This window comes from Falco naumanni, chromosome 3 (genome assembly GCF_017639655.2).
Source record: "Falco naumanni isolate bFalNau1 chromosome 3, bFalNau1.pat, whole genome shotgun sequence".
Lineage (NCBI taxonomy): Eukaryota > Metazoa > Chordata > Aves > Falconiformes > Falconidae > Falco > Falco naumanni.
Genome location: NC_054056.1, coordinates 72,005,709 through 72,029,920, shown reverse-complemented (window position 1 = coordinate 72,029,920; position 24,212 = coordinate 72,005,709). Strand labels below are relative to the sequence as shown.

The 24,212-nt window shown below is 35.7% G+C and overlaps 1 protein-coding gene across 3 annotated transcripts in view; it reads right to left on the bottom strand.

Annotated features, from left to right (window-relative positions):
- SNTG1 (syntrophin gamma 1) overlaps positions 1-24,212 on the bottom strand; it is a 353,771-nt gene that overhangs the window by 97,673 nt on the left and 231,886 nt on the right. For all 3 annotated transcript variants that reach the window (XM_040588489.1, XM_040588490.1, XM_040588492.1), the window contains 4 exons: positions 22,033-22,135; positions 20,538-20,620; positions 17,455-17,585; positions 10,983-11,112 (listed from right to left, as the gene is read on the bottom strand). In XM_040588489.1, the coding sequence (XP_040444423.1) occupies positions 10,983-11,112; positions 17,455-17,585; positions 20,538-20,620; positions 22,033-22,135 (447 nt within the window). The remainder of the gene's footprint in view (positions 1-10,982; positions 11,113-17,454; positions 17,586-20,537; positions 20,621-22,032; positions 22,136-24,212) is intronic.

Sequence of the window (24,212 nt, the reverse complement as noted above, 5' to 3'; positions counted from 1 at the left end):
TCTATATGAGGCCTGGTTTTGCTGATCTTTCCCTTCCATGGAAAACTTGGCTGCTGACCTTTGTGCTGACTTTTCTCTTCCTGACTGTATATCCACTCCATGTTCCCAGCCTTTTAGTTGTGCTAGAACTACTGTTTGGGGGATTTCACTCCTTACGAGATCAGTGAACTGAGCTGGGTTATAAAATCTGCAAAAATAAAAGCTGCATTTTAGTGTAGGGAGTGCTCTGTGTCCACTTTGTCACAATATCATGGTAGATAATACCGGAGTACCCACCCATGATATGGGGGACACAGTACTCAGCAGATAAGCACGTATATGGTGCACTTTAAGCAATACCACTGAATGAATCCTAATGGACCGCCTGGATGACAGCCCTGCATCCTGCTAAACAGCACTGGCATGAATTTTACATGGGGCTCAATGGATAGCAGAGAACTGTCTCTGAAAGCGAGAGCAGAGCCTCAGCCCTGTTCTGTCTCTATACACTCTTTGGCCAGGGGTTAGACAGATGGCATCAGGCCTGCAGGCTGAGTAGCATGGAGAGCTCGTCTCTCGTGTCAGGGTGACTCTTCCAACCTGTAGGCTATTATGCTAAAGTATCCTTTTGCCATTTCCTATTAGAAGTGGGAGAGCTAGGTACTTAATTCAAGGAGATTGAATTACCCCCTGGAGATGTCTGCATTCTTGATGTAGTTAATGGGATAGAAGTAAGTGCCTAAGTTAGGAGGACTGGTTCACTTTCTTCAAGTCTTAAAGACATTTTCTTCTATCCTTTGACTATGTAAGGAGTTTGAGTGGAAATGATTTTGCCTTCTCAGGGACAAACACCTAACATTTCTGTGAGATTACTTAATTAAGCTAGATTGAATTCCTATGTTTTTACAAAAAAGTAGTTACATAATAAGAAGTCTATTTCCTTGGCGATCAGATACCAGAGAAGAACTGTTAAAACTCCTTTGATAATGTTAAATCAGCTGAATTATGTGAGAAGCTACAGCCTGTTGACACACCATAGGAACTTTTTCATCCCTTTTATTACCTTACAAAATTACCTTAGGAAATCAACACAATGAAAACAACATTTTCTGCTAGGCAGGTAAAGATTCTTCCTTGGAGAAAACTGCCATAAATTTGTATGATCATTCACCGATAAGACTTGCAAACATTTTTGCAATCTGGACATATACTGTTTTATTCTGCTTTTTAATTAAGACTCCTTGTTTGTCTGTACAAACAGGAAACCTATGAAACATGCAAATAAATCACCCCTACATAGATTAGTTGCACATATTTGAATCTGCCACTAAACAATATGATCTAAAGAAAAAAATCACTTTATCCTGTTATTTAAATGGTCAGCGTATTATTGACACAATGGGCTATAAAATTACTTTTTACTTGTTTTCTATGTGCTTTCAATGCATCACACTGAAAGATCAGTAAAATACCAGTGATTTGAATTAGAAATAAGGTTTGTCTTACAACATTCAAAAGTAGCCTCATGAATACAATTGGAATTTATGTTAAAGAACTAAATTATATATCTGCATTGACCTTACACCATCTTTCTGCTAATATTGCTAAAAGTAAGTGGAAGCATTAACATGCATCAAATTCTTCCTCAGTTGAATTTGATGTTGTTTTTTATGATATTGAACCATTAAGTAGTCACAGGTGTGATGAACAGGCATTTTTTAACTACCTAGTTGCCTCCTTTCCAGTAGCGTTTTATGATTTCCTCATTCTCTATACCTAAAAGTCAGTGACTACCTTTCCTATCACAGGAGATCTCATATCAACACAGAATCTATGAACCCAGAATGTACACTTTAGCCATAAAGTGCTCTCTTGACAGAGTACCCAGACATAACTGATAATTGGCTCATAAAAAATAAAAATTGGGGAATAAAGAATTGATTACCTGAATCAAATATAAAAATGTATAGTCATTTTAATAGCAATCAAATATACATGATTAATATCTTCTAAGACGTTCCATATAACAAAGGATTGCAGGTTTGATTTCAGAAAGAAACAAAACAACAAAATATTGATTTATACATTTTATATAGATCTAATATAATTCTCCTTCTTAACATTTAACACATATGAAATCTATTCTCTGTGTACATATTTGTACCTATTAGTAAAGTACAAAGTTATTTGTATTGAAGAATCAGGACAAATCCAGAAAATCAAAAAGTCTTTCATATTTAAGGCATCTGCATTCCCCAACAAATCTATTTTTATCCACTACTTGCCAGGAAGATCCTAAATTAACTTAAGAAAACTACTTCAACTAAATATTTTCATTCATGAACATTAACTTTTCTAGGTTTTCTAACCTGAAACACTATCAGAAAGGGTAGAAAATCACACAATTGCAAAGAAATCAATGTAAGCTCTGTTTTACATTACTTTCTAAGTAAGTTAGGGTTATTTAAGACCAAAGTTGTCTCAAGTGATTCCATAAACGCAGTAAAGAAAATTTTCCTTCATTTCACTGTACTACAGCTCCTGATCAGTGTAATATCTTCAGCCTGTAAAATTGTTAAAAAAAGTTTTTGAAACAATTAAGAGAGAAAAAATCTCTCATATGGTCATTATAAACAGTTCAAAAAGGTAAAAAACTCCAAATGAAATTAATAATTCCTCAGTGCAGTAAGTCACAGAGTAACATGCATTGGAAAATGAGAACGAAACAAGATGCTTCATTCACAATTTTCCAACCTTGATCTCAGGACCTCAATAAACAGCCTTTGAAATAAGTTTTGTATATAATTACCTCATATACTGAAATAAACAAACTGGTGAAAAACCACAACAAACAAAAGACCCCTGCAATCATGTTCATGCACACACAGGCAATCAGCAAGGCTATAGTTTCAGACCTTTCAGACTCTCCCCGCAGATGCCCACCACTTAACGACGCGAGGTATTTTGAGGAGATAAGCAACTTGCCACAGTTTCATAACCTTTGTTAGTAGAGAAATGGCAAGTCCAAAGTATTAGGGGCTCATTTCCTTTGCAGCACATTCTGCTTAGTGGTCATCTGCTCTTTTGACTATTTCCCTGTCAAGTCACTTCTTTGCCCCAACCTCTTAAAACTGTCCCGGAACAACTGAAATTCTTGTCTTTTAAACCCCCACCCCTCTGCCATTTCCTCTGAGTCTATTCCTCAGGCGAATATAAGCTGTGCACTACCTGAATATGCTGGATGTGTATGGCAAGATAACCAAAAGGAGAAAGTGCTTTCAACTCATTAGCCTACTAACAATGTATACCCTGAAAGGTTTTATGGCTTTTTGAGTACATTTCAATTTCTTTTAATTATTTTTTAGATTGGTTGTGGAAGAAAGGCAAAACTTTTGACGTAACTGCCTTTTAAAAATATATTTTAAAAGTGAGTAAAGAGGAAAAAGATGTGAAAACAAGCTAATCTTGCTTTAAAACAGAAATTATATTTATGTTTTCTTTTTGTTTTTTTTTTTTAAGACAGGAAAGAGGAGGATACAAAACCAAAAGATTATTATTGCCTAGCCTCCCAGTTCTCAGTTGCTGTTTTATCAACAGCAGTTTGTTATTCAACAGCCACTTTCAACACATTCTCACTTAAAATAAACCAACTGTGGAATATTGAACAATTTACTGCACAACAAAAAACAGGTTAAAGTATCTGGAAGTCTCCAACTGCTACTGAAAGGGCAGCTTGGCATTTTGGCACGAAAGGGCAATTTATAATGAGTGCTTTATTTTTCCATGTGTTACCTCTCTGCAAAAACCCAAGTGGCTTACCTGTGTTCCCAGTCAGGCTGCTCCTACTTCTTTTATTCTTGTCACCATTTCTTGACCACTTTAAATCAATGAAGTGGTTTTATATTGTTGTTGTTTGGGGGGTTGTGTTGTTTGTTTTGTTTTGGGTTTTTTTTTGTTGGTGGTGTTAGTGTTGGGTTTTTTTTATTAATTACAGGCTTTTTTGTTACCTTTCACCAGGTTGGGATGTTGAGAGCAAGTATGACATCCCTCCAAAGTGTCTTGTAACTAAGATTATAGCCTTTATTAAAGTCCGTCAACTTAAGCCTTCAATAATAATGGAATGAAGGAAGAGAAAGACTCAGAGCTAAATAGAAATCCCTCATAGATTAAAGAACGTATTTAATATTCTGATTTTTTGCTTTTATTTAAATACTAGTGCAAGACTACAGTTTAATTTAACTCCATACAAAATTGGATGAATCGTATGAAGTGCAAGGATACTTTGCTGTGTGACAGCATCATATATAAAACTGCAATTATATTCTCTCTTCAATAATATGGCTTTCTTTCTTAAGGCTTACATTTAACAGGTAAACTGTGGTTCTCCTGGTTGCAGAATGTTTAAAAAGAAGGGCTTTTGATTTTGTTGTCTTTTAGGATATTTTTCTCATAAATTGTATTTCAGAGCTGTACAGTTGTAATTCATAATAATACATATGATAATATTTTTATTAGATATTATTAACCACTGCAAGACTCGTGATACTATGTACAGCAAAACTGGAAAGATTATTAAAAATTGCATTAATAGACTTAATATTTGGGAGAAGTTTGGTAGAGAAATGCAATTTTATTTCATTTGAAAAGCTATCATGACTAATTGAAGTTTGCAATGTATATTCCAAATCAAGACTGTAAGATTGCGTGTTTTAATGATGAGTGCTGTCACCATAATCAGAATGTGCCATAACAAATGCTCCAACTGTGAAGACAGAAGTTTCTTGCAACAAATTTCCCAGATAAGGTGACTATCCTGGGAGAAATAATCTTTTCTTGCACTTTTTTCCTCACCTGCCACATAGTGGACATTGTCCTTTAAACTCAAAGACATTATAAAAACACAGATGAAACACGCTAGAGCAAAAGCAACACAGTTTGGCACAACTTAATTTTTCTTTGCAGCTAAATCAGTACATCCAAGAGGATATAAAATATCCCATAACTCTTCAATCAACAAGTTAGTAAAATAAGACATGCATCAAATTGCCCAGAATGTGAGTAAAAATGAGACACAGCCCTATGTAGCAGTCGGTACAGTGACGTAGAAACAGATGTGTTTTTAAATGTCAGCCTGGTTAAAAAAGGGAGGAAAAATAGAAGAGATTTGATATATGTAATTCTGATGCTGCGCTGACTCAATTTATTCACTTAAATCTATGTGCCTTAAGAGAATCATATACGAAAAAACCCAAACCAAACCAGCAATAGTATATTACAAGTGTGCCCAGTTCTGAGTTTTAAATGTTCCTACAGAGACCTAAACATCACTGCTGGAATGGCTACCTCTACAGACTTCCCTTTACAAGATTGAGAATGAGATGCAGAACAAAAAATTGAAGTGTCAGAACTCTGTAAACATCTGAATGCCTAAATGTAGAGGGATGAAGCTGGGTTAATTAACATTGATAACATACAGCTGTGGGCTGGCTTCAGGGGCGGTGGGTTGGCTGATGTAGACAAGGGGCAGCTGTGGTTGCTTCTGTCAAGTGGTTGGGCAGCCCAGGAAGAGAGAGGAAGAAGTGGAGAGAAGAGAGAGCGAGAGCATGCGCTCTCTGGGTGAGGAGAGATGAGGAGAAGGCAGCAGAGGGACTGGCGTGAAGAGTATGTTGGTATGTGATGGTAAAAGACCTTGTTGCAGCTGGCTAGTTTGGAGAGTGCTGCAACACCTAAATGCTTAAAATGCTTAAAAAACAGTTGAATGTAACATTTATTTGATAATGTCCAATTTATCTGAGGAGTTCTGTCTTGGGAAAAGTAAATCATATATGCAAAAAACCCTAGTATAGTAGTAATACTATGAAGACTTCTTATAATCCTCTATTGTTTTGGTATTCACTTTATGAGGCTTTCAAATTCTAATTTAGAGATAGTATTTGTCTTTTTGCACTACTACATAATACACCACTGTATGAGGGTTGATACTAATGTTGATCTATTTGGATTTTCTCCAAACATGCGTAACTTAGTAACCAACAAAAAGTTAAATATTATTGTAACACAATTCACAGCACATTTAAGAGCACAAAATCCCCGAGAACTTCAAAATGACTAACATCAGAGCATCTGATAGTCTGCCATGGTATTTCAACTGAAAAATTAAAACATGAAATCTATTCAATTTGTATGAGTGACATTCAATTATTTACGTAATATAACATTCCACAGTATGTTCTTACTGATGATAGCATCCACCAGAAAAATGAGATGTGTACTACTAATTTGTATCGATAACTTACTGCACACTGAATGTAGTCCTGTGGTAAATTTATTCTTCCCACATGTGGAACAGATCATATTATTCTAATTAGGTTTTGTCTGTCCTTTTTTTACTTTCCCCCTCTCCCTTTACCCCGTGACTTATAGAACCCCTTTACAATTACCCAAACTTCAGCATTGTAAAATAATGTATTATTGTTCTATATCTGCAGTGAGTAGCAGTTTCTTTCATTAGGCATTACATTTTCAGTATGTGATTTAAGTCACAATTTTGACTGAATTTTTTAACTTTGTTCAAAGTAAAGGCCTAAGTTCAGGAAAACACAGACATTGTGCCAAATTCGTACTTAAGTTTGTAGACATCTTAATCCTACTGCTTACACACCATTGCCGTGCTTCTACCACCAACATGTGTGTGTCTCATTAATTTCAGCGTTACATGTTATTCTACCTAGAAAATGTACCATGATGGAATAAATTGAAGGTACTGTAAAGTGAATCTTGCAAGATGTTATGGGCATTCTCAAGATAAATTTTAAACTAACTTTTTGTCACCTTCTGCTTAGTAATCTTACCTCAGTTGCCTGCCACACCTGACTGATCAAGTTCATGTTTTCATGTTATTTCTTCTCTGTCATGTACTAGCTTCAATGTAAGAAGCATAAATGTGCATTTGATGCACTGTATCCCAAGTAAATGATGGAAAAGAAAGGGAAAAGTATCATTGTACTCGCTACAGAAAAATCTGCCATAGAGAAAGCAATGGGCGAGAGTGAAAAATAATGACTTGGGATGCTAAATCCCCAAAGAATCTGTTAAGCTATATCCTAGAAGATACTAACTGCCATGTACTTTTTAATTATTCTTTTGTTATGAAGACATAAAGCTTCCATCTTTTTTTTTCTTTTCTTTTGGTGGCACTTGAATAAAATATTGTGGCACCCAAATAATTTTCAATCAAATCAAATGTGAAAAAGATCTTGGGTAAAATCTCACCCCGGCTAAAGCCATTGAAAATTTTCCGTTCACGTCCCTTGAAAATTGCACCACATAAATTAGGGTTGTATTGGCAACAGGTGGCTCTTTATAGTGCACAGGATTTGGGAGTATTTTCTTAGATTCTTCCAGAGCAGTTTCTTTAAAAGTCATGTTATCTATTGGATACTATACTCATAAAATTATTTAACAAAATAGATGGTAAAGAATAGAAATCAGTCTCAATTGCAGCTTGCTCTCTTTCTAATCATTTTTGGCCTGCCATACAAACTGGCAGAAAAAAAAAAGAAAAAAAAAAGAGATAAAAGCCTCTTCTACCTCTTTGATTCATAGATGAATTAGAATTCCCAAGTCTAGGTTCAGCTTAATATATTTAGATTTCAGCACATGAACTTCAGTTTCAGGATTGCTTAGACTAAACTATGGATTTAATATAAATCCTGTGGTTTTTGAGGCTATTACTAAAACTGATGAATTTTTAACACAGTTGCAGTTCAAGTGACTCAAGTTGGAGAGAAACCCATCTTCAGAAATGTAAGGTTTTTATCGATTCGTCACATCATCAATTAGAGTGTGATACTAAGTCACTTCCAGAAGTGCAGAACACTAGTTCTAATTTGGTTCATAAAAATAAAAAGATTGCATACCTGAAGTCTGTCTTTTGGTGGAAATTTGAAATTAAGTCAACTATACTAGTGAGCATATTGATATTTCTGTTTAATCTCTTTACTAGTCAGAATATAATTTCATGTATCTCTGTATTAAAGCTCTAACTATCTTGTTGCATAATAATACAAGTTTTATCTCACACTGTACAATGATTGACAGTCTAACCACTGCAGGCAAAATCTGTTTGCTTGCAGACACCATCTTCCAGCCTTCATTACACATATTCAGATAGCAACACTGTCTTTCAAAAATGATAACGTCAAGACATTTTAGTTTTGCTTCTACTCCTGCCTTTTTGTTATCTTCTTCCTCTCTGGTAGAGACTGGCTACACTGACAATTCTGCAAGTGAGTCACATGATCTTTCTGTCAGATGTGGACATATTAGATCATGACACAGATTTTGACATTATCCTTATAATAATTTAGAACTATAGACTCAAACATGAGATTTTTGGAGCTGTGGTCTCGCATTTCACAACTATAAGATATATTTGGGAACATGGGGAGATAAAGACATGTGATTCCTACACACTTTTGTGTGGTTTGAACCATCAGATGACTTTTTTTTTTTTTTTTTCAGCTAGCCCGCGTGTGAAATATATTCAGATTTTCTGGTTGAAACTAGTATCCTTTTTGTAAAAATATCCAGACATTTCTTTGGCAGATTTATTCAAAGAAATTCTCTCTGGCCCCTCAAAGACACCAGTGACAGGATATATGTATCTCCTTAGGTACTGAGTCTGAACTCACCACCCTAGGGTACCTTTACCAGCCAAAGGAAGGATTGACATGTCCTGAGGGAATTAATATCATCATAAAATAGATGTTGAAAGTAAATTGTAAGGATCAGTCTTTGGACATTCTGCTTTAAGACATCTAAAGCTAGGCAATATGAATCCCACCCACATCTACAGACCCCAGACTTGAAACAATGGTAAAGGAAATGCTTTCAGAAACAATTTAGTTTTCATAGCCTTTCTTGTTTTCACCTGCTTCTTTCTTATTGAAAAGGTAGAGGTGAGAAAGAGCATGTAAGTTAACATTTCTACGAGCTACACAGCATTTAAATGAAACAAATTATTTTCCATAACCCCTAAACAAAAATAAGTTAATTGAAATTAACAGTCAATTGTCCAAAAGCTCAAATAAATACCTAGACTCCATTTCTTTGGTACCGGGTGGTACAGTAAGGGAGAATGACTGTAAATGCCCCTCTCAGAGGAAAAATGCTAACATCAACAGTATGTGTATGTCAATAACCATCTTGTAAAGAAAGAAAATACAGGGACCTCTAATCACATCTAATCATTGTTCTGAGCAACAGTTTGGGTTTTTTTCCCCTCTGAGTTCCTAATGTCTCTTATATTCACTCACCACATAGGCTGTCAAATAACTGATTCTTTCTGGCAACTGACAATTTAAAAGAAAAGCATATTACAGAAAAGGGAGTCTCATTGGTTTCCATAAATTCATATGGGCTATGAACAATTAGGACAGTTCTAAAAATAGATTAATGGATAATTATCATAAGCCCTACCTAACTCTCACAGTTTCTTTACAGGATGTATTTGGGATAAAGTAAAAACCGTGGCTGACATGAAAGTCTATTACTATTTCCATCTTATAAAACACCAGATACATTGTTTCTGTATTTTATGGAAACTAGTGTAGAATTATAAACTGTACTCTTTTCTTAAAACACTGAAAATGTTTTTTAAAACATTTTTAATTAATTTTTTTTAATTAAAACATTTAAACATTTAAAATGTTTAAAACACATGTAACAACAGTGTGTTACCAGAATTCAAATTACACTAAACAACCACAATTAGTCTCATCAGAGCTACATAAAGCATTACCAGGTAAAATTTAGGTGGATTTATGTATTGTTATAAGTAAACACATACACTGCTTTAGGTAGCAAGAACCATTAATATTCTGATCTAAAGATGGCAAGAGTAAAAAACAGCACCCTCAATTGTCAGGATGATTACTGAGACAAGAAATGTTCTATATAGCAACAGCATTGTAAGGATGAATAAATAGCCATAGAGTTGGCTTATACTGCATAGAAGCTTGCAGATGGTGGATGAATTTGTCTGTCACGTTTTTATAATACAATGACTTTTACATATTGCTGCCAGATGGAACACAGTTTTGCATCTTGAATATGAATCTCCAAGAAATATAACTTACTTCCATGTGTTCCCTGTACTTGAAACAAAAGCAAATTCAGAGGCAGGTTTGGGAGACTAAAGCAGGCTTAAGGAAAACTGAAAGAATATAAATTAAATCCTCAAGGTGTTCCTTGTTACAACTCAATTCAAAATAATGGAGTTACCCATGTGTTCTGTGTTTTTTGAGGAAAACCAGGAAAGGCATAATATAGACCCCTACAGGAAAAACTACATGTCATCTATGAAATGCAAAATACATCCTAGGAAGGTCCAAAGACCTTTCAATTGAACTTACTAGTAGTTTAGCAAAACTTTTGCATAACATTCAGTAACAAGAAATACCTATCACACAAGGCCAGATCATAGAAGTACAGTGCATGAAGCATTAATGCTTTTAATCTTTGCTGATAATGAACATTTGTATGTACACCACAGAAGCACCTTGTCATTCTCCTTGTGTTAAATGCTACTTAAACAGACTTAGATATCTAATTCAGATCTGAATAAGCTGGTCTTTATACAGATATGCTTTCTTAAACTATCAAGAAAGTACAGAATTCCTTTCTTTTATATGTGCTTATCCATTACACCTGGCTTTCTCCTGTGTGTCTGGTCTTTGTTTCTAATCCTAGCTGGTATTGCTAAGAAGCAAATAACTTTGATAGTGATGAAGTGAACTGTATGACTGTAGGGAAGAATATTTTCCCATTCAATGATTTCTCACAAAGTCTGATTTGATGACAAACTTGAGTTGACTTCTTTCAGACAGCCTCAAGCATTGTTTATATGCGGACAATTCTGTGTGTGAACCCATTAGGCTTTTATGACAGTTATAATCAAATATGATTGGGAAACATTCTGGCTTACTTGGATCCATACTTACATTGTGCTTTGTGAGGCTGGAAATGTTACTTGCTATTGCTTGTAGCCAGTCAATACAGTCTTCAGCAGAGATACACTGAATTATTCCACTGCAAACTCCATCCACAGCAATTACTTGGAATGCATTTTGCCTATAGACATGTCATAACAGATCAGGTCAGAAGAAAATTTCATCTGTTCTAACATATCATCTTAACAATACTTGTAGAAATGCTTTTCTTTCAACTACGATGAAGGTCAGCCACTGAACACTGATAAATTGCTAGTTTTCCTGTTTTATAAATACCTGACATATTAAAATGATCATGCTAAAAGGTCAGCTCAGACTATATTAAGTTTCCACGAAGCTATAAAAAAGTCCCATAGACTAGCTCCACAGAACCTTGACTGAAAGTGCATGACTTCAGAAGCTAAAAACATGAAATATCTGATGCATACCAGAGAGTTAATACTTTAATACTGCAGATCACAGAGAAAGACAGTGTGCATTGGACACTGTAGGCAACTATTTGCAAAAGTCAGTGGAATACCAGTACATTTTTCTTAATAACTTTTGATTCGTTTTTTCTAATACATTGTTTAAATGCAGTAAGATTCCTTTCTGGACATCCCTTGTTGGTTTCTCTTGCTTATAGAATTTTCTTCCTCCTCTGAACTGCTAATGGAAGAGCTGAACTCAAAATTGATCAGATGCCACTAACGATTTTTCCCACTGCATTTCTGAGTATAGGTTCATTATCAAAATACACTGGAATGCCAAGAGACATCCCATGAAAAAAGCAGTGGCCACCTGGGTGCCTCTACCCCAGCACCTACACAATAATCTGTCATGCATCACAGACAGGCTTTCCACAGCTGAAGCACTGAACAATTGCAGAACAAGAGAAAACTCTGAGATGCTAAAGCAGTAGCAGACCTAACTTCTTCAGTAAATAGTGTTCTTAGCTAATGGCCTTTGGAAGGCTCTCAGGCCTCTGACTTCAGAACCAAAAAACCTCAATATAAATCCTTATCCCATAGTAAGAGATTACTAAACATACAGAGAATATCAAGTTCAAGTGCCACTGCTGGCATTCTGCTACAAACCCATCTGTTTATGACCAATTCATGGTTTAAATTAAGTATATCATCCAGATTCTTTGAGAATGGCTCAAGTAAAGTGAGCGTTATCTTCAGGGTAAAACTGAATGTCACTGATAACACTTTCTGATATCTCAAGACAGGTATCTGTTCTGCAAAGATTTTGTTTACCTCTTGAAATTATATTCTAGATCTATAGAATGTAGAGATAATATCTATCTCTATCATAAAGGTCTTTGCTGCATCTGTGTCAAGTACAGGGTTTTCCTTCAGTCAGGAGAAGCATTAAAAATGAATTTGACACATGCCCTTTCTTTGAGAGTCCCATCATGAGAACTAACTCTTACAGAAGGATAAGGCTTCTATATCCTAACATGATCATGCAGAGACCAGTGATTTATCTAAACCCATTAGCTAAACTACCAGTTTAGTTGCCTTTTCACATGGCTAGTGAATTTTCTTTAAATTCCCAAATGTACAAACTGAGAACTACTTCTTTCAATGTCTCATTTTCACAATAATTGAGAAAGATTTATTTAAAGCATCTTTAGGTAATGTAGCTAGAACTTATTTACTATATCCTTTATTTTAAACAGCTATAAATATAAATAGTTAATTATTTCAGAATAAATTTCGAAGTCCTTACATGAAGAGCATACCATAATGTTCAAATCTGTTGATTATCTCTTTCAAGAAAAACAGCATTATTTTCAGGACTTCCTTTCTTTTTACACAGCCTATTATAAACCAGAGCAGGATTCCAAGGGCTCTATGAATGTGTGACACTAACCTGCACAAGCAAAGAAAACCCCGTATGTTCCAGATTCAATCCTGATGCACAATTTTTCCTTTACGCTAAACACAACAAATCTGATGCATTCAGGGGATCAAATTGTTCCTACTGTTCCTAGGTATTTGATCTGTGCACATACAAAACCATTCATTCAGAATGTTCTTGCCCACATACCAATAAGCACAGGCAATAAGATGCATGGCTATCTAATAAATTACTTCTGAATGTGTCTGGGCAGTAGATACCCTTAGCCTTAGATTATTTTAATAGTATTTTATTTAATTAGCCTACCAGCCAAAGTCTGTAATAATACAAACCACTGAAAAACGTAACATATTAAATGTGTTCTGTATTAAATAGAACAAATACTAGATTAATCATTTTATAATACAGCAAACACTGTTACAATCAGATGAATTGTCATTCAGCTACACATTTCAGGTTCTCTGACTTCTGGAACACAGGAGTTATACTTGAAATTAGTAAGTTTTCCAAGATTAACCTGGATGACCTCTGGAATTCATGCATCTCAAGCTTTCCACTAGAAAAGCTAGAATATGATTATGAGGCATAATAGTGTATGTGATAACAAGATGATGTATTTCTGTGCCAGCCTTTTCAAACTCTGAAATATAAAAAGTTATTAAGCTTTATATAGTGAAAACAGCCTTGTAAATACTAACTACAGAAAACGCAATTAATTAAATCCTATTTCATGTTGCTTTCTTATATTATTTTCAATATCCTTTCCTTAATGTTGCTCTTTATAGCAGTATCTTTTAAAAATTATCTGCCTTTCTCTCATAAAAAGTTTTGAGAGGGAGTCACATTTTAAAATGTTTAAAGTAATTTAAAACACATATAAACTGCCTGCTAGCAACATAAACTGTTGGTTATATTCTTTTTTGAAGAAAATCCCACTTCCTCTCATATTTATACTGCATTTTTATTTCTTTTAAGTACTTATATTTCCTCATGTTAGACAGCACAGAAGGACACAAAGAGAAAATAAGCAGAGCAGTTATTCAAGATTTGAGTACTAATGCTGTTATCTTGTTTTGTATTAATACACTTTTCAATTTATTTTCTGGAATTTCAAATCTCAGTAATATCATTTCTACCTGAAAAAATTTTCTAACATACAGGTTCTACAATGCGTACTTTAAGCTTGTGTTTTATCGATGCAGAAGACTGAATTTTAAAACCCTAAATCTATGAACAGTTGAATATGTCCTAATTTTCCACATGAGTAATTCTATTCAATTTAATATCTTATCTGAAGTATACAGCAGAACAGATCTCAGATCTGACTTTTTAGGATTTTGAGCCCTTTATGCTTCATGCTCTTAATTATTTCTATTTCAACCATTCTTAAACATTAAGCTGAAACACCTCCTGCCTCAGTGGTGACTCTTTCCTGTTCCCTTTCAGTCCAGGTAATAAACCACTGTAGCCTTTGGTTTACACCTTGAATTCCTGGGACAGCCATTGCTCCTCAATAGAACAAGGATTATGTGGCCATGTAAATATGATTTTGCTATTACCAGTCAATAGCTGCAGCCTGTTTTTAGCTTCACAATTACCTGCTGGTGAAACACCTAGTGCCTAACCTGCTTTAACTGCAGCTCTATGAAGAGGAAAAAGGCTGGCAATCCCACGTAGTGTACTTCTAAGAAACAACAGCCCTTATAATCAACTAAGGCCATTGGAGGCTTTTGTGAAACTTTCAAATGTTTGCTGAGACCAAAGAGAAGGAAGCAGGCTGTTATAAGAAACAATAAAATTAACTGCTTGCAAATCCCAAGCTGAGGTTGAAGAACTCCTCATTCCCCTGTTTTGGCAGGGGTGTCATAAACCCACCCCTGGGGGCAGATGGTAACTGTTGACTGTAGGACCCGTAGAAACACTGGAAGGGTGAGCATAACAGAAAAAAAAAGATACGGGGAAGGTTCTTTCACAAAACAGTCTTTCCAGAAAGATTAATGAAGCTTTTCTTTATTAATACGGTAAATTTACATGTGTTTGAATGGAGGACCAGGAAATTTTAAACTGCTAATGCTTGATGAGCTGACAGGGTATAGCATAACACATTATTCTTCCCAGACTCCCACATCTAAGCTGGCAGATATGAAGGCACAGGAAAGCTAGAGTTTATTTCAATTAGTAAGGCCTCACAGCCTCATAATGAGAAGTCCTTTGTGCTTATTTCAAGAGTTTAATGTTTATGATTGGTTAGAATAAGGAATAATGGAGAAAAATGCTGTGTAACTACACATCTGTCTTCTGGTTAATGACTTACATGCTGGAATGCACAGAATTCTTTAGCGTTAGTGTTGGAACTTCATTCTTATATATACAGGTGATAAATTAATCCACAATATGCCTAGGTATTTAAAACTTTTAACAAGCATGAGCTTATTGATCTACTTTGTCCTGTTGGATTTTTTAGCTACTTTCTTTTCTATATGATTGCATAATACATAAAAAAAAAAGTGAACATTCCAGGATATTCTTGTCTTCCCTTCTGATTTCTTCTGATTTACTAGGATAACATTAAACTAAACAATGACAAGTTGTAGGTCTATGTGACTGTACTGGGTCTGGCTGAGCCCCGTAGCAGCCCTCAAAGTGCTGTGCTTTGCACTGGTAGGTAGAAAAGGTGGTGATAACACACCAGTGTTTTGGATGCTGCAGAGCAGTGCTCGCATAGCATCAGGGCTCCAACATTCCCCATGCCTCACCCAGTAGGGCTGTTAGTAGGCAAGATCTTGGGAGAGAACATAGCCAGAACAGCTGACCCAAACTGACCAAAGAGATATTCCATACCATATGATGTCTGCTCAGCAACAAAAGCTAAGAGAACAGAGGAGTGGGGGGATTCATTATCACAACATTTCTCTTCCAGAGCAACCACTATGCATATTGAAGCCTTACTTCCTGGAAAATGAATGGACACCACTGCCTGATGGGAGGCTGAAAATAAATCTGTTTTCCTTTCCTTCCGTGCACAGCCTTTGCTTTTGCATTATTAAGCTGCCTTTATCTCGACCCATGACTTTTCTTCCATCTAATTTTCTCTGCCCTCCCCTCCCCTGCTAAGAAGGGGAGTGATAGAGTCCCTTGGTGGGCACCTGGTGTCCAGCCATGGTCATCCCAAAACAATGTTGCAATAAATTTAAACCTCACTATGAGCTTTGGACAGCTCTCCCAGTGATTGGGGGAAAAATCGCAATGAAATTCAATGTTAACAAATGCAAAGTAACACATATGGGGAAAAAAAAATAACCTTAGCTATATGTAAGCAACAACCTTAATGTAGCTATAAACATTGAGGAAAGAAATATAAGAGTTACTACAAACATCTCTCTGAAAACCATCACCTTAATGCTCAGTGACAGTCAAAAGGTAATAGATTATTACAAAGTATGTAAAATAAAAACAGAGTAAAAAAGTGGAAAACATCATTAAGTCTTAATGTAAATCATGATGGATCCTCCTTGCAGTCCCAATCACTTTGTCATATAGAAGATATATTAGAAAAGAAATGGAGAGAATGACAAGGATAATCAGAACTAGATAAGGTTTTCCCTAAAATGAGGTCACAATAGGGATCCTTCAAATTGGAAAAGAGAAGACAGTCATCTGAAATTATAAAAACATAAATCAAGAATGCTTATTTAACATTTCCCCCTGGTCAAAGCCCAGAGTCCACTCTTTTTTGCCTCCTGGGGGACCAGTGGCCATGGCTCTGCCATGGTGTGGCTGTGGGATTTGGGATCGGAGTTCTGTGGAAGAGCTTGGGGTGGGGGCTGTGTCACACTTCACTAGGGAGCTGCTTATCAGCTCAGGCTCTCACCCTTGGTCCTCGCTTCAGTTTGGCTGCAGCTACAGCCATGCCTGGACATATATTCTGCTGATTCGGATCTGACCTGTAGGATCACTTCCCAGCCTGACCTGAGCCACACCTCATCAGGATGGATTCATCTGAAGATCACCCCTAGGCCTGCTCTGCTCCCCTGCTGGGGGAAGTGGGACAGGGCCCTTGTCTGTGTGGACACTGCCTCATCCAGCCTTGCTACCGCCTTCTGCTTTTGGTTCAACTTCCACAGGAGGCAGCCAGCCACTGCTGTTCCTGAACAACAAGATTATTTCACCCAATGAAGTTACCAAGCAAGACATTTAACTCAAACAGAAGGAAGTACTTATTAAAAATATAATTACATTGTAGAGCTCAATGGCACAGTTCATTGCAAAAAAAACAGAGCTATAAAATAAAGCAGCTCATAAAGAATCTTTTGAGGACCGGAACATGAACAGTTATTAAATATGATGACCTATGTGCAATCTCAAACTGAGAAATGTGCAGACCACTGGGTGCAAGTGGAAAGATCACACATCTTCCTCACATACCTGGTCCTGGCTGATGTCAGAGCAGAATATTGGCTAAGGTGGACCTAGAGAGACCTCTATCAAAGTTCTTATGTTTCATGTCTCTGACAGCTTAAGTGGAACTAATAATGACATTCCTTTACACAAGACAACTCCCTAAGGCTCATATCTGTCAGTCAAGAAGTCGTTTCAACCTTCTGAACTTTTTTACCTGCACAAATCTGATCCTGGAACGTACTGGGAAAATCGTGAATGAAGAAGTGGAATTAATCGGAGATCACACCACCTTTTTTCCCACCTAAGTCCTGGGGATGCTGGCCATGAGGAACATGATAATGTATCCTGAAAAACATTAAAAAGTCCTCAGTTTTGGGCTTCATTAGAAGTACTCATTAGATTTGGAAAGAGAGAGATAAGACTTAGGAGACTTTATATTCCATTTGGCAGTATTCCACTTTCCCCAGATCATTTGGCATCAGTTTTAGCTAGCACTGGAGATATTCTGAACTTTTTCTCGCAAATAAAATAATTCTATATAGACCTCCACATCAGTATGCTTAGATGAAGTGTGAGAAACACTATTCTAAAAACCTAGGGAAACAGATTGTGTCCTTTTTTAAAAAAATAATTAGTTATGAATAAAAATGACCATCTACTACATATCACATCATCAGCTACTAGTTTTATACCTGTACCTTGTATAAAGGTGATGTCTAAATTGTTCACTATACACCCATAATTTACTCATTTCCTGTGGCCATGCACATATATACATACCTGTCTGTTCTAATGACATCACTCAAAAAGTGGTAACTGTGCATGAGATCTAACATGTGATGAAAGTTGTTTAGTCAAAACTACATGCTTATGATGAGTGTTTCCGTTTTACTTATTTAGACAAGACATTACTTATACAAAAATAGAAATTTATCATGTCTATGTTCATATCTACAATGTATATTTCATTATCTAGTCTAATTTCACCAGTATTACAGAATACAGACTTGAATGAGAGATGCTTATAGAAAGTGAAATGATCAACTTTTATTTTTAAAAATCCAACACCTCTTCCTTTCTTTTAAAAACGCTTTACAAAATAGTGCTAGTGATCATGTTATTTCTCTGAAGAAGCGTGGTGCTCACTGAAATGTATGTACTATTTTCAGTATATCAGTAAAACTGTACCTGCCAATCCTACATCATTTAATTTTTTTTAATCTCAGACTTGATATTTTTTCTTACCTGTATCTTCTGCAATATAAATATTGCAAAAATTTAGTACACCTTGTATTTTTCTAGAGTGTAATTTTTGTGTAAGATTGGCGGAATTACAAAGCTTTGCCAACTTGAAATTTACTTTTACATATATGTTCCTGTATCTTTTATGTATATAAAATAATGATCACTATGGACATCAATTTAGCTGAACAGCAGGTTTTTCATAAATAGATTCACTGATTTAAAACACTGAATCTCTGGCGAAACATTCAATAGATTCAATCCAAATTAATAAATGATTGACTAGGAAGACTAAGCCAGGATGTTGTTTTGACATGCTTTCAGGAACCTTTCTTCAGCTGTGATTAAACTTGAGGGAAAAAGCTGAAATGCAGCAAAAAGTTCACATGCAAACTCTAGGCATAGATCTGGTAGCAACAGAAATTTTAACCCTACCTTTAGCCTGCATAACATTTTGAATTTTTAACAAAAGACCAAAACCAGTCCTGTCTACTCTAAATTTTGACTCAGAAGTCTCTTTCATGGCTATAAATTAAAAAAATAGACTATGGCCATAAGTCATAATTAATTCTAGAGAATATTCTGAGAAAAAGGAAGGACCACGGCTTAAGAGTTGTACAGAATTTAGGAATTAATACAGAGGTCTCATTTGCTTTTATGAAGCATTCTATTCCCATTACCAGGGGACATCTGAGGTAAGAACCACATCCTGGTCTTCAGTAGAAGAATTTAATTTCGAGTGAATTATAGACTCAACATATCTGATTATATTATTTAAACTGAAAGAAAAAGACTTGGTTTCACTAAATTATTATCACTTCAAATAGAAACTGTAGCTAGTTTAGATCAGTTTCAACACCTGCAGAAAAAAACCCCCACAAATGAAAGCATGTTCTTTTGAAAGCAAAGTTAGCATTGAAGTGGCTAGCAGAGTAAGTTTAGATCTGCTGCAGTGGCCTTTCTACATGCATACATATATAGACTGTTGACATGAGTCTACTTCTCTTGTTGCTGTACTAATTATATATAATACATTTGTATGTAGATTTTTTGTTAATTGTCCTGCATTAAGACACCAATTTTATTGGCTTTCTAACATTTTTATGAGTTCCAGCACCTAGAAACATGTATAAATCCTAAAGGTTTCCCAGATTATAGTCAGGCTTAAAATCTGTGCTATTGACTTTTAAGTTTCTGGGCTCCTATTTAAAACATTTACCAGTAAATTGAGAAAGAACAATAAAACAAGTGGAAAATTGGAAACGGCAAAGTCTACTGAACAATGCTTATGTTTATGGTATTTTAAATATATCTGTAGTAATTATGCTGTACACCAGCTTACTTATTGGTTTGTATTTTATCTGTGTATTTTCACCTATCACAAAGCCAAATATGCAGCAAAAAACCCTTTAGAACTATAAAAAATAATGGAAATTTTACATTTCTTGGCTAAGATAAATGTTCAAAGCCCCTTGCTGTACTTCTAAGGCATCTTTTACCAAAAATCTGGTCAAACACCTGTAGCATTTCATCCTAGAGAGACTTTGTCTCATAATGCTATCATTCTTCAGTAAGATTTTAAGTCTAAATTGCTAGAAGTAAAATTCTGTCACCTTAGAAATACGCAAAAAAATGCACCTAAAGTATCATTTGCCAAAATTATTATATAACAAATCAAATAAATAAAAATGGAAAAATATTCTGAAAAAGTTTTCAACCTTTACCTTAAATAGATATATTTTCATTTGAAAACTTTTAATTCCTGTGTTGTGGAAATAATCTAGAAGAAAAAACTTTCACAAAATCCTTATTGCCAAGATAAAAAAAGTATCACATCTATCAAGGCACAATCTCAGCTGGTATAATTTATCATAGTTTAATTCCCAGCCATAATACCTGGCCAGTCTTTTTGTCCTCTGTGGGTTATGTTAATTAGAGCTCATCCCGTGTTGCTGTCCTTTATTACTTCCACTTATATACTTATATACTTCCCCTTAGCTATTATAGTATTGTTATTATTCTGTGTAATTCCATCAAATAAATGTAAACTCTTACCGTGTTGTTGGGGTGGTAGTTGAGATGCAAACCACTGTCACACAGGGGAGAGGATGTGCCACTGCTTTGGTCACTGGGGGCACCTAATACAAGTATGAATTCATAAATAAATCTTCATTGATCTATAATGCTATAATTCAGATTTGTGTATGTATATAAGCATGTATTCCCCTCTCCCCATTAGTTTTGTCATATCTGACTTTCCTTTACTTTTTCCATTTAGCCAATATCTGTTTTCTGGTTTGAGTGGAATGCCTTTGTAAGCTGAATGGAGGCTCAAGAAACCCTACCCTGCTGCTTTGCTTGGAAGAGTTAATAGTCTGTTTAGTAAGAAAAAAAACCCAGAGGTTTTTGGAAATTTGATAATAAAAGTGTGTACTTCCTCACTTGGTTATCACTTAAAGGAACTAGTCAGATAACACTTTTGTTACTCACTATGAGGTCTACAGTTCCAACTGTTCTTGTAACAGCTTAGGAAATTGCAGCACTGCACCTCAAAAGTAGCATGATAGGATCAACACAAATGCATGTTTCTGTGTGTTACTCCGGGTACTCTGTGGTACCACAGCCTTTCGTAAAGGGACAAATGCACTGGGATACATTTTTATTTAAGAATATGATGTTCTAATTTTTTTCTTGTCTCGATAAAATTTAATACTTAGGCAAAAGATGAAGACAGTATTTCAACAAATTATTGTATAAAATATTACGTCATGATTTAGTTCATTTAGCTCCTACTAACTTAAAATCAAAGGCTAAAGGTATTGAAACCAAAATATTATTCCTTTGTTGCTTAAAAATTGAGACATTCATTTCACCCTCTTAAGAGCAAGAAGCAGAAGGAAAGCAGCAAGGACAAAAGGCACAGGCTGACATATAAATATGCTTAGATATGCTGCAACTGTCTACAATTATGCACCCACACTTACAATTTAATATAATTAAAGGAAGACAGCTGTCTCCGTATGCCTCTCATGGGGCTAGTTTACTAAAACTCAGTTGGACTTAAACAAAATACTAATCATCCCAGAGTAATTTATTTTTAGGTAGACAGACATCTCCACCAAAGCCTCTGAATTTTAAATGGTAAAGTTAAGTCCTCTAAACATACACACACAATCTCATTTTCACATTTACAAGACAAAATTCTTTCAGACTAAAATGTTAGCTGATCCTGCCTGAAAAAATGCTTTTAAATACCCTGCATCAGGATGTGAGCTATTGTGAACTAAATGTAATTCCACTGTTTCACCTTTGACTTTGCTGACTCATACCAGCCAAACGTATGGTGATCTCTTTTTCAAGCAAAGAAGCAAATTTTCGCTTGAGGTGAATGTTACTACAGGACCTGGAATTACGAGAAGCTCATATTGAGGCAGCAACACTGAACAAAAAAGCTGCTGTCAATCACCCTCAATGCACAGTAGTTTTGGAAGCTGCAAGCATTCACGAACATTGAACTGAGTTTTCTTTTGGCCGAGTAATAAAGGCTTACATGCACAATCTTCATTCAGTGGCAGTTTGAGAAAAGCAGGTGCTCTTTTCAGAAAGGAAACAGTTAGGGTCACTTCTTCCCCTGCATTGCGAAGGACCTGAACCTGAAAGAGAAATACAGACAGAACAGCCTGAAATAAATGCACGACCAAAATGTATTAGCAAACGTAAGCACCACCACACAGCTTTGACATACCAGAACATAACTCCTTAGCAATTTATTGCAATGACGTTTTTTAAAAAAAGAAAACAAGGTGTAAAGCTTGCTATATGCTTGTCTGTTGTGTTTCTAGTCACACATGCAGGTAAAGGGGCAGGAGGGGTGTCATTGGCCTCCTGTAATACCGCTGGCTTTGCACTGTGCTATTGTAAAACTTGCTCCCTGACACTGCTCAGCTGTGCACCTCCTTCTTTCAGTTCTGGCATCATCCAGCCTAGCAAGCGTGTATATACTAATACTAATACTAATACTAATACTAATACTAATACTAATACTAATACTAATACTAATACTAATACTAATACTAATACTAATACTAATACTAATACTAATACTAATACTAATACTAATACTAATACTAATACTAATACTAATACTAATACTAATACATACTAAATAATAATATCAGTATAAATACTAATAATAGTAATATAAATGGTGATATGAATAATATAAATAATTAAATGTGTGTGTGTGTGTATATATATATATATATTCCTGCCCCTCCTGCCCCTCCCTGAGGTTGTATAAATTTCCAACCAAATCAACAGCAGTAGTTTCCACAGCTGTGCCATAATTCTATGACTAAGTCTTTCCAACAGCCAGAGTTAAATTTAGCCAAAGCGCTCCAGCATGGATGAGAGACCTAATTTTCCCTACAGTCACAGAGGAAACGTACCTATTTTAAGCTTTAAGTCTTAGATAAGCACAAGCTTCGGTTTTGCCAAAGGGAAGCTTGCATTTTGAACACAGGAATGTGTAAATCACCTATGTGACTGTGAATGCTTTTAGCCTTTCTGTACTGTCCTACAATTGCTTCTGAGACTTTTGTTCGTGCCTTTAGCTTTCCTGTGGTACACCTGATAGACACCTCAAGACACACAGCAGAGAAAGGGCACTCCAAGCACCTCGCCAGAGTGGCAGAAAGGAGACACAAAAGCAACTAAGCAAAATGCTATACTTAACAGTGGAGGAATAACATTTGAAATGGTTTATAACATGAGAGCCAAGAATCATAGAGTAATAGAATGGTTTAGGTGGGAAGGGACCTTTAAAGGTCATCTAGTCCAACCGACCTGCAACGAGCAGTAACACCAGGTCTGTTTCAGAGAACAGCCAGTTCCTTTTCTTCTGGCTCTGTAACATAAAAACTCTTCAAGGGTTGATTTAATTTGGCCTTACAAAGAGAGGATATTGCACCACAACTCTGAGTGACTGCGCTCATACTGTGAAGAGAGCCAGCTTGTTGGGAGCAGTGTTTAGAGAGCTGCTACACAGTGACACATCAGACAAACGTTTTAAACGAGTATGTACCTGCTCCCTTTCTACTGTGTTTTCATGGTAGCTGGATAACACACAGGTAACCCTTCTGTCATACTGCTGCTTGTGAGAAAGCCTTGTAAATAATTTATGGAGGATTGCTATTCTTTAATCTACGCCTATCAACAACTTATCCCACGGATTTAGTTACGTGCATGTATGCAGGGATGCTTTCACATGGAATCACTGCATTACGTTAACTTAAAGCAATTCTTCAAGAAAAAAGTATGACTTTGCCTTTAAACACAGTACTTCCTACTTCACACTGGTTGCTACAGACGAGTAACAATATGATGATGGAGTATTCGAACCAGTATCTGAAATCCATTCTAAAATGTTAGGCTCTTTACTGTTTAAAATAGCACAGTGGTTGTCAAAGCACAATTTGCAGTGTAGTGTGCACTTACATGTATGTGTGCAAATAAACACACACACACACATCACAACAATTTTCAACAACTTAATCTGCATGCCAAGAACTTCATCTGTAATGTGAACCTCTTCAATGAGGACCTCCCAGTTCTGATATACTTTATACCATACAATTCATAAGTAGTACTTCTTTCATAGAAAGATTACTTGTAATACGCAAAACAGTAGATCAAGACTCTGAAGACCTGAATTTCATCAGAGAAACCACA